General features: G+C 32.8%; 1 protein-coding gene across 1 annotated transcript; it reads left to right on the forward strand.

Annotated features, from left to right (window-relative positions):
• The first annotated feature begins 2,735 nt into the window (after window positions 1-2,735).
• LOC143257980 (uncharacterized) lies at window positions 2,736-8,580 on the forward strand. The gene is made up of 4 exons (XM_076517028.1): window positions 2,736-6,192; window positions 6,748-6,957; window positions 7,202-7,301; window positions 7,853-8,580. The coding sequence occupies exons 2-4, from the start codon at window positions 6,796-6,798 to the stop codon at window positions 7,960-7,962; spliced, it is 372 nt and encodes a 123-aa protein (XP_076373143.1). The 5' UTR covers window positions 2,736-6,192; window positions 6,748-6,795; the 3' UTR covers window positions 7,963-8,580.
• Window positions 8,581-11,773: the final 3,193 nt, after the last annotated feature.

Here is an 11,773-nt window from a genome sequence, read left to right on the forward strand (position 1 = left end):
TACTTGGAAGTGGTTGGCATGTTCTAGGGAATGAGAAGCTTTTCCTAGGAGTGGGACGTTACATGAATAGAAAGTAAACGCAGACTCCGAAATTATTTAATTACAGTTAGAAAATATGATTTTACAGTAAACTTATATATACATATATACTTTTCCTTTTACAAAACACACTTGGCGGTATGGGATGGTGTCTAGCTGCCTTCTCTCTAGTTCTTACATTGCTAAATTATTGACGAATAACGCTTATGTAGCTTTTTTGTTAATTTAAAGAAGATCTAAGAGGGTGAAAACGTCATTCTAAACTTTATTTTAATATCTATAGAAGCTTCTCGTCATCACGAATTACTACATTTTTAATAACTATATCAACTGTCACGATTTTATATTCGCTTGAAATGATTCCTTAATTTCATAAGCAATAATGTTGCAAATCTTTCTTTATTCATAATATTAACTGAAGTTTAACATGGTGATGTATTTTAATTGTCATTTCTTTATATTCAGCATCAATGCCATATTTACCTGAGGGTTTTGAGTTTAACAAAGTTTAACACACACCAATTTCAAAGAGGTCTTAGTAAATCAGTTTATACTATTTCAGAAGAATTTGTACAAATATATCTAATTTAGCAATGAGCATGTTCTTTATAACTTTTATTATATTTGCACAATTTGCATTGTCGTTAGTTAGGTCCATTAAATAAGTCCCCCAGTAATTTAACGGTATGTATGCGGACTCACACTGCTAAAATCCAGGTATCAATAGTCGTGGTGGGCAGAGAACAGTTTGTCCATTGTGTAGCTTTGTACTTGGAGCCCATCATAACCAGGTGGGTTGAGGCGTTTGACTCGCCATCTGAAGGTCGCGGGTTCCAATCCCCGTCGCACTAAAAATGGTAGCCCTTTCAGCCATGGGTGCGTTATAATGTAACGGTCACTCCCACTATTCGTTGGTAAAAGAGTAACCCAAGAGTTGACGGTGGGTGGTGATAATTGGTGTTTTCATTCTAGTTTTACACTGCTAAATTAGGAACGGCTAGCTCAGATAGCCCTCTTGTATCTTACAGCGAAATTACAAAAACAAACAAACAAACAAAAAATAAAAGCTTTGTGCTCAGTTCAAAACAAACCAAACCATTAAATGTTTTTTTTTTTTACTTTGTTTGTCGTAATTCTAAACATTACATAATTTGACACATTATTAATAATGGAATGAATTTGCTCCAAACAATGCAAGTGACCTCACAGTGGCATTAGTGGCTTGTGTATGATAATGGGTCTAATAATATCTATATCTTAGCCCCATACAAAACAAAAAAAAAATTGTTTGCTTGTCTTAGAGCAAAGCCATATTGGGCTTTTTGCTATGTCCACTACGGGGAATCGAATACAGGATTTTAGTAATGGAAGTCTGTAAACTTGGCACTCTCCATAAGAAGACGAACCATTAATGTGAATGTTGCATCTAATTCGGCGCCAGGAATTCTGTTATAGTGTTCACAACGTCTTCATCAATGAATATCACAAATATTGTGTGATTGACATATTGTTATACATTCTTGTCTATTTTCATTGATAAGATACTATTGACGTTGACATCTAACGTATTAAACGTTAAGGACAATTAGTGAGATTGTGTAACTACTGGAATAATATGTGTTTGGATTAAACTATCTATTCTCTTCAATTCGAAACAGGGACTGTAAATTAAGTGTTCTGCTTGTGATGTCAGTGCATTAAATTCACCAAAAAAATTGAATAAGACATTTCCTTCTTTAGAGAAACGAGTGCAATGCACTTATCTTTGTATGCAATATCTTATCATTGTATTCAAATTTTTAGAAACTTACTAGTTACTAGCTGGATCAAAAACGTCTGGAAAGATAGATAGTAATAAAATTCTGTTGGTGTTTGAAAACAATTTGGTATTTAATATATTTTAGTTTTAGCTTCCTACTACCGCCTGTACCAGTGCTGATAGACTCAGAGTAAATTGCACGTCGAAATTGTAAAAGTATAAAGAATCTTATTAAGTAAAGCTTTCGTATAATATTGTCTTATCTATCTTTCCATAACATGTTTGAAGCAAATAGAAGGATGTATATTCGTGTCAGTCCTGCGTTGATTGTTGACGAATGTGAATGACTTCAATCGCCACACGAAGCTGTGTCTGCGGATAACCTTACTGTTTCCAACAGTTGTGTGGCTCCCAGAAGAGAAATGACAAATACCAAACGTGCAGAAAAAATCGGTGTGTTCATTGAAGATTATTCAATAGACCTCGTGTAGAAATTCAAAAAATAAAGAAACAAACGGAATGCTAAATATAATTTTAAAACATAAATAGAGCAAGAGATTTGGGCAGCTTCGAGAATTATTTAGTTAAAATATTTATGTAAAAAATGTCTACTCTCTAGATAAATAGTTAAACATGGTGTTATATAAGTTATAATATCAAAGATATCAATCATATACGATGTATTTTGAGGAATGTTTAATTAATATTTAAAAGTTAATTTTAATTAAATTATTTAGACATTAACGCTTGATACAACAGTATATATGTATTTTAAAATGTTATTTACTCACCCAGATTTCGATATTAATATAGTGATCTCAGAATCTAACTTACTTTCCTGTACTATTTGCAAATCACGTTGTTTAAATTATTAACTCTTAATCCAATATATAATAAATTAACCACTGTTACTTATTTATATAAATTGCAGGGAATTGTATCCTGTATTAGTGAGGAAAATATCATGGACTGAAAGAAAAACAAATGTGGAAGTCATGGAACTGGCAGGATACAAAAGGTCCCTCATGAAAACTATAAGAAAGAAACAAATGAAATTTCTAGGACACATCTGTAGGAAGAATGGGATAGAGAAACAGATGCTATGTGGAAAAATAGAAGGTAGAAAAAGCAGAGGGTGCTAAAGAACTAAATATATCGACAGCCTCAATAACTATGTCACCAAGAACTCAATGAACAACATCGAGTTGATAAGAAGGATTGACAACAGAAAAGTCTGGCATGCCATAGTCGTCGATGTCTGCCGCAGATTTGACACATGCAGAAGAAGATTAGTGAGGGTTCCTAATAAGAAAGACTAGGCGACACAGAACAGGAGAGTATATTATATGTAGAGTTATTTGAAAGTCCTTTTATTCACACAGTAAGTATTTGTTTACAAAGGAATTTCAGAAGTACGAAAAACTGGTATGTCTTGTTTATTCATGTAAATTATTTAGCAGGACATTCTGCTTAAAATACTAATACATTAATATGAATTCCAAACTATCATTCGATTTATCGTTTTATAGCGGTTCATGCCATTGAAAAGCTAAGAGAATAACACATTTTAAGAAATGCTTTTCTAGTTGTTGTAGCGTGTTTAGTAATACCTACTTGTTATAATATAGATGTTAATTTTACTTAAATATATATTTAGAAATGTATGTAACGTATATATGTATATAGCGTCGCGCTAAACATGCTCGCCCTCTCAGCCGTGGGGGTGTATAATGTGACGGTCAATCCCACTCTTCGTTGGTAAAAGAGTAGCCCAAGAGGTAGTGGTGGATGGGGATGACTAGCTGCCTTCCCTCTGGTCTTATACTGCTAAATTATGGACGGCTAGCACAGATAGCCCTCGAGTAGCTTTGTGTAAATTCCAAAACAAACAAACAAACAAATCTTCAAAAAAGAAAGGCAAAAGGGATATTTTTGTTATTTTAAAGAGAAATATATGTGATAACGTTACAAGCTCAGAGTATGTGATGTTACACGTGTTAAGGCACTGATTGTCAGACCAAAATGACAATAAAAGTTGTGCACTTTGAAAACGGAGAAAAACATCGGATTTTTCGCCAAAACTCATGCGTGTCCAATAAATTTGTTTGAGAGATTTGCATGTTCTGCAAGGGCAACATGTGCAAAATTCCTATAAAAGTGACGGGTTCTCGGTTTCCATAGCTCAGTGTTAAGCCACCGACACGAAATACATTTACGCCAAGACTGAATGAAGCACAACGCAACAACGCCATTGGTCGCTTGGAAGCAAGCGAATCTCGATCAGACGTTGCCAGAGTTGTGAATGTCCAACCAAGCACCATCACAAGGCTATGAAATAGTCACCAATAACATGGATCAACTCGTGACCGTCCACGATCTGGCAGACCTCGTGTGATCACGCCCGCACAAGATCGCTTCATCCGGTTACGTCACCTTCGGGATAGGACCACCATTGCGACGTCTACTGCCTCAAGCATACCAGGGCTGCGTCGGATTTCCGATCAGACCGTACGAAACCCTCGACGAGATTCTTAGGCCCCATGTGCAACCCATCAAGGTGAAAGTCAACGACGTTTTTCAACATGACAACACCCGTCCTCACACAGCCCGACTCGCCACTGTCTTCTTGAGACACCACAACATCAACGTTCTTCCCTGGCCCTCCAGAACACCGGATTTAAACCCCATCGAACATCTTTGGGACGAGTTGGACCGACGTCTGCGACGGCGACAATCTCAACCGCAGACTCTACCTCAGCTTGCAGCAGCTTTGCAGGCTGAGTGGACAGCCATTCCACAGGATGTGATTCGTCATCTCATCGCTTCCATCGGCAGGAGATGCCAAGCAGTTATTGATGCTCACGGGGGGCATACTCGTTAATGAGGTTGAGTGACGTTAAACTTCAACTAGTGAGCGTGGACTTCGCCTTTGCAAACCTTGGATGTTCTGCAGTGAATGTGCAAAGTTTCACAAATGTCATACAGAACTACCCGGAATAAACTTGTTAACAATATGTCTCAAATTTTGCCTTTTGCGTTTCTTTTTTTGAAGAGTATATATTGAACCTCTGTAGATGTATACTCTTTACGCTCTAAAATGTCCCGTTCAACTTCTGATCGTGTTTTACGTTGGTCACATATATAAGACAAACCTAGAAGATTTATAAAAATGATATGTTTTTAAGATAATTAATTCTTTATTAAACCCAAACGCAGCAGTAAAAGAACTTTGCTTATTTCCATCACATTTTTAAACGCTTTATTATTCCGAGCAATTTTTTCTCAAAATGTTTTAAAGATTATTTATAAGTGCCATTACTCTACGTGTTCCAGATGTGTTTCATTAATTGAGTAGTACCTGTTTTCTTCTTCCTTCTCCACTATTTAAGATTCTATTGTTAAAAAAATTAGAGTTACAGTGAATTTTTGAAGAAATTTCGCAACAAATGAACCGAAGCTGTGAGGATAGATGTATATACTAATATATAGAAACGTTGGTGGGATTAAATTTTCATCAAAAGAGGCTCAGCCAGTGTTTAGTAATAACGAAAAGTAGTGTTTTTGTTAGAAAACAACCTTTAGTAAAATTATATCTTAATCAGCTAATTTAAAAAATTAGAAGAGTTTCTACTTCTATTTTCCATTATATTCTATTGTCAGTTTCTATACATACAGAACAACTGTATTCATATTTCTAATCCAGGAAGAAACAGTATCCAGTGAACTAACGCATATGTGTAAAACGTCAAGGCATTCGTGCATTAAAGAATCAAGTACAAAAACTCTGGACTATAAAACAACAATAAATAATGATAAACTTTCTACATCACTGGAAGAAACTCCAGCCAATGCGAACATTGATGACCGACAACCGTACAGAAATAATGAAGCTGACCTTAATGTGTTACCAACAGAAGCTCTTAAAATGAAAGAATTTTATCTTTTGTCAATAGTTTGTATTAGCTCATATTACCCATATATTTTTGTGAATGTTTTTTATAAGGTAAGTAGTATCTGTAACTATTAACTACCATAACTAAGATTAACCTTCAGAAAATATTAATTTATTGTCATTATAAACCGTCTTCTTGTGCGACATGGAACAAACTCTGGACGAATCCATTGAGTGGAGTTTTCTAACCTGATATAAAATAAGCAGAAGTTATATTTAAAAACTAAGTAAAAACTCCAGGACTGTGTTAAAACAATCTAACCAGAGTGATGAGAGAATGTTTTTTTCATTTGAAAATAAGTTTTTTACTGTTTTTTAGACATATGGACAGACGTTTATAGAAGACGATACATTTCTATCTATCGTTGGTTGTGTAGGTGGAGCTGTTCTTACTCTCAGCCGAGTGACTGTTAGCTTAATTCAGGACAAAATATCTTACAAGGTAAAAACATGTAAAGGGAAGTGATAGATTTATGATATTAAAATTATTAAAATAATATTTATTGTGTTAAATGTATAAAATCTTTATGGTTAAGTAGTAAAATAGAGAGTTCAGAATAATAAAACTTTTTTCTGAGCTCTGTGGTATAACAACATTGTCTATTCTTATCCTTTTTACATGAAGACAAAATATATCAGTGTAATAATACTCAGCGATACTGAAGTAGTGAAAATATTGTTTAAAAAACGTTCTTTTGAAAAAGTGTTTAAAATACTTTATTTTAACGCAAATAAAATAATAATACGAACACTTTCAGATTACTCACCTAAACAGTCGATTTGATAAGTAATCTGTTTTTCTCACGGAAATGAAAGTACAAGAATCATGCACTTAATCCAAATTCTGGACCAAATAATGTGTACTTATAATAAGAACATATGTCTGGATTATATATAATGATTTTTGTCCTTCTTTATAGATATTGTTTTATGTTTCTTGTATCTTAAATTCGTTTTTTAACTTTAGTCACTTTAAGCTATAACATTATAATTTTAGTTAACGAGCCATCTCTTGCTGGGAGTACAGGCAGTTTTACTGTTCACTATGGTGGCGACATCTCTTAAAGGAAAAGTTATGTATATGATCTGGATTTGTGGGCTTTCTTTTACATTTTCTCTTGATTTTGTCTGTGTTCCGGCTGCTGTTGCTGAAGTTTTTGGATTCAAATACACTTCTGAAATTTTTGGAATGGTAATTTTTACATCAGTAAGTACACAATATTATATCAACTTTTTATTGCTAAAACTAAACTAAATAAATGTTTCTATAAAGAAATTATTCAACTAAACATGGTTTCTTTAAAGACCAACCTACTTTGTGAAAGTGTAATTTCATTAACACCACGTTATATTCTAGATTTCAATTATGAGAAATAAAGTTGATATCTTTCTACAATACACTAGGTGAACATATCGAGTTTTAACTAATAATTTATGACTTTTTATTTCAGACGGCTTCCTTCTTTCTCTGGTTCTTATTTATCCATCGTATTGTTTCTTCGATGGGATGGTTTGCTACATTTTGTTTCACAGCGACTGTTTCTTTCACAGGTCCGAATGATTTCGTTTTAGTTTAGAAATTAGAAGTTTTCTGTTTTACTGTATTTTAAAGATCAGCGTTTGTTATTTTTATCATTTTTTGCTTGTGAAAAAAAAGTAAATAAATGTCTAATTCACAACGCAAATTAACTACGATGTTTTTATGATATTTAAACAGTTGCACTCTGAGACACTCAAGAGCAATCAAGACTTTATATTATTTGCATCCTAACTGGTCTAATAAGTTTCGCTATTAAGCGAAATGTACTCATCCTTTTGAATGAAGCTTAAATAAAGAATAAGTTATTGGTAAAAATTAAATTTAGCAATGCAGTGTTTTCTTCTTAGTAATGCAATGATGTAAATTAATTTAAGTTACTTAATTAATGGATTAGAGCTGTCACTACATGTTGTGTGTGAGATTGATATACATTAATTATGTAATATAAATTACAATGAAATATTTTAGAAATTAATGAAAATATATTACGTGATTGCGTAATGATAAATAATTTATAATTTTATTGCCATTCGCCTGTTTGTTTGTTTTTCTCTTTTCATAGGGACACTTGTGACTATATTTTTCCCTGACACACAACGTACACAACCATTAATATCAACAAATTTTAACAGGAACAGCGAGGGAACTAGTTACGGATCTTTTGGACATTAGAAGATACTTTCTTTATACTTGTTAATCTCCAGATATTTTTAAAACTGTGATATCAACACAGCCTTCACTTCATGTTTAATCAATACATTATGTATATATTTAAGTATCGTAAATGTTTGTTCATCTGTTTGAGAGAGTTTTCTTTAACCCATTTAAAAGTATAATGACACAGAAATATTCATTAGCTCTCTAATGAAAACAAATTGATAAAGTAAAATGCTACATATTTTTGGTTCATTGCATAATTGACATATGCTTTTACGTCTTCAGTAACATGATAGAAAAATGTAAACTGGGATATATATGTATTTATTTGGCTGATCAGAAAATCAAGAAATTGTATCCTTTATTAGTGAGGGTTGATTAAAATGAAAGACTAGGCTACCTAGAGCGGGAGAGTATATTATATGTAGAGTTATTTGAAAGGGATTTTATTCACACAATAAGTGTGTTTTACGAAGGAATTTCAGAAGTACGAAAAACTGGTATAACTAGTTTATTCGTGTAAATTATTTATCAAGACATTCTGCTTAAAATACTAACACATAAATATGAATCCCAAACTATCATTCGATTTATCGTGTTATACCTGTTTCAGGCCATTGATAAGTTCACAAAATAAACCATTTTATGAAATGCTTTTCTAGTTGTTGTTACCGGTTTAGTAATATCTACTTGTTTTAACCTAGATGTTAATTTTAGTTAAATGTGTATTTAGAAATGTATGTAACTTACACTGTTAAATAAATATTGTGAAATTTTCAACTAATTCCAAAAATTTATAGAAGATTTTCGAGTACAAGAGACAACAATATATGTTCTACGAAAGTACGAGCGTTTTTATCTTAACTGAAATTTCTAGAATAACTTCCATTAGCTTATAAAAGATGACCAACGCAACACAGAGTGACAATATTATATCGTTGGTTTGCAACAGTTAGCATACTACAAACTTCGGAAGCTCTAAGTTAATAAAACTTATTAGGATAGCTGCACTTGGAAAAACAAGTGTATAAAAACGTCTCTTTCCAGTTTTCTCTTCAGAGTAAAATTCTCATGAGACTGCTAATCATAAGCTGTCTCAACCTTTTTAGGACTGCATCGTTCACGTCACTGTCGCCAATCGAATTCAGATTCCAAATCTGTCATATACCTGTAACATTCAATTCCCATAATAAGGGCTCTTTATTTGAAATGAACAATTTTATATATCACAAGATACCTTTGAATGGAACAGGATGCCTTTAGATTTTGGGATTTCCTATTTAAAAGTACTGAGACTATTCTATGGCATTTAAGAAACAGTAAATTTAAATCCGAACTATATGACACTGAACAATGAAGTCTAGGATGCATGCATATGAAAAGAGGCTTCTGGTACATGGCAAAGGGCCGGTTCAAGTGGTTGATAGGCTTCTCCTTGGAAGTGGCTGTCTTCTTCTTGGGTATGAAAGGCTTCTCCTATGAGTGGGACATGCTTCTCCATGGAAGTTGCATGCTAGTTGGTAGTTTGGCTTTGCTATTTAACTGTTAAGTTAAAAATAAATATAAATGACATGAATATAAAGCGAATGCATATACCCAAATTATTTAATTACAGTTAGAAAAACAAAACACTTCTTACAAAACACTTTCTCCGTCTACTTGGCGGACCAGCATGGCTTGTTGGTTAGGGCAGTCGACGTGTAATTTGATGGTCGTAGGTTCGAATCGCTGTCACACCAAACATGATCGACATTTAAGCTGTAGACCATTATAGTATAAAGGTCAATCCCACTATAAGTTGGTAGAAGATTAGCCTCAGAGTTGGGGGTAGGTGGTGGTGACAAGCTGCCTTTCCTCTACCGTTACACGAATAACGTCAATGTAGCATTTTGTTAACTTAAAGATGACCTAAGAAGGTCAAAACGTCATTCTGTACCTGATTTTAATACCTATACCAGCCGTCTTCAGGATACATTTTTACTTCAAGAGGGTTTCTCGTCATCATGAATAAATACATTTTTAATAACTATATCAACTGTCACTACCTTATATTCGTTTCAAATGGATTTCTTGATATGATAAACCACCATTGTTGCAAATCTTTCTTATTATTCATAATACTAACTGAAATTTAATATGGTGATGCATTTCAATCATCATTTATCTATGCTCAGTATCAGTTCTATATTTACCTGATTTTAAATAATAAAACATTATTTGCACAACAAACACATACAGGGACTGGTCCAGTTAATTTTCTTCAGGGTTTTGAATTTAACAAAATATTATGTTTGGTTGATATCATAAAACAAAATACATACACCCGTGTAAAACAGGTCTCAATACACTAGTTTATACTAATTCAGAAGTAGTTAGTACAAAAATGTCAAATTTAATAACGAGCATGTTCCTTATAACTTTTATTATATTTGCATAACGTACATTGTAGTTAGTTAGGTCTATTGAATGAGCTCCCTCGTACATTCCTTCTGATTGTAAACAAAGTTTTATGTCAAAGACGATCCCAAAAAAAAGGTTTTTTTGAGAACTGTCTCATAAATACCAATTTGATTTTAAGTATTTTAGATGATGAAACATGAAAACACAATCTTCAAGGGATATTATGGATGCAACATAAAGCAATGGATGAATACCACGAATATCAGTCATCTTCCCTTTCGTTTAAATAGGGCACACAGAAACCCACAACACTTAAGATTCTGAAATTATTTGTTGTTTAATTAAAGGTCGACAAAATATGAGAGAAAAAAAACCTCGGTTTTATGATATTAAAATTAGTAAATAAAATATTTTCTTGCTTTAATTTCCTCACTTAAAACTAAACGAATTTAATAGTAATAGGGAAACTGGAACTTTTAGTTTTCTGGAATAAGGACGATGCTATTCATACAAACAACCTAATCTAATCTAAATTTTAATATTTTATTTTAAAAATTCCAAGATGTTTCTTAACCACTGAATAAAACAATATAATTATCAAACCTGAATTATACAACATTATTTTACCATAAATTTTCAAGCCAGAGTTCAAAATTAATCGTTTTGTTTTTCAAAGAAAAGACCTGACATAATGTTTCTTAGTTGTTTTTTTTAATTTTGCTCTCAGCTGCACGAGGGTTATCTGTGCTAGCCGTCCCAAATTTAACAGGTTAAGACTAGAGAGAAGACAGCTTGTCATTACCGCCGACTGCAATCTCATGCGCTACTCTTTTACGAACAAATAGTGGAATTGATCGTAACTATATAACTTCCTCACCGCTGAAAGGGTGAGCATGCTTGGTGTGACAGTTATAAGAGCCCTCGAGTGGACCACCCTAATCACCTGTCCATACCAAGCCTGCAAGATAGGGTTAATTTTTTTGATAAAGCAAAATAAAATAAACTGTAAAAATAAAAACCAAAATTAGGGTTTTGTTCTTATACAAATTACACGTACTTTGTTATGACAAGTGTGTACATTTTACACAAAACAATAACAAGTGTGTACGTTTTTACATTTGTATGCTTAATATTAAATTAATGTAGAAATAAGACTATAAAACCTAACGATATAAAATATATATAATATAATTTGGTATAAAAATCGTACAAATAAATTTGAAGATTAGCTAGTTATATTTTCCAGGATATAAAACATAATAAATGTTCAATTCTTCGAAACGAAACTTTAATAAGTAACCTGTGTAGAAACTTCTTTAATAATGTATTCACTTAGAATGGGTTTCCGGCATTTTATTCGTAATATTTTCAGTTTATAGGTTATCATTATTTACCTCGATAGAAAATTACTTTTTATAATCAAATA

Source organism: Tachypleus tridentatus, chromosome 7 (assembly GCF_004210375.1).
Source record: "Tachypleus tridentatus isolate NWPU-2018 chromosome 7, ASM421037v1, whole genome shotgun sequence".
Taxonomy (NCBI): domain Eukaryota; kingdom Metazoa; phylum Arthropoda; class Merostomata; order Xiphosura; family Limulidae; genus Tachypleus; species Tachypleus tridentatus.

Bases quoted from the DNA above. Each gene is read 5' to 3' on its own strand.
- LOC143257980 (XM_076517028.1), top strand. From the start codon at position 6,796: ATGGTGGCGACATCTCTTAAAGGAAAAGTTATGTATATGATCTGGATT. The intron at 6,958-7,201 runs GTAAGTACACAA...TTTTTATTTCAG, and splicing joins GAATGGTAATTTTTACATCA to ACGGCTTCCTTCTTTCTCTG. The intron at 7,302-7,852 runs GTCCGAATGATT...CTCTTTTCATAG, and splicing joins AGCGACTGTTTCTTTCACAG to GGACACTTGTGACTATATTT.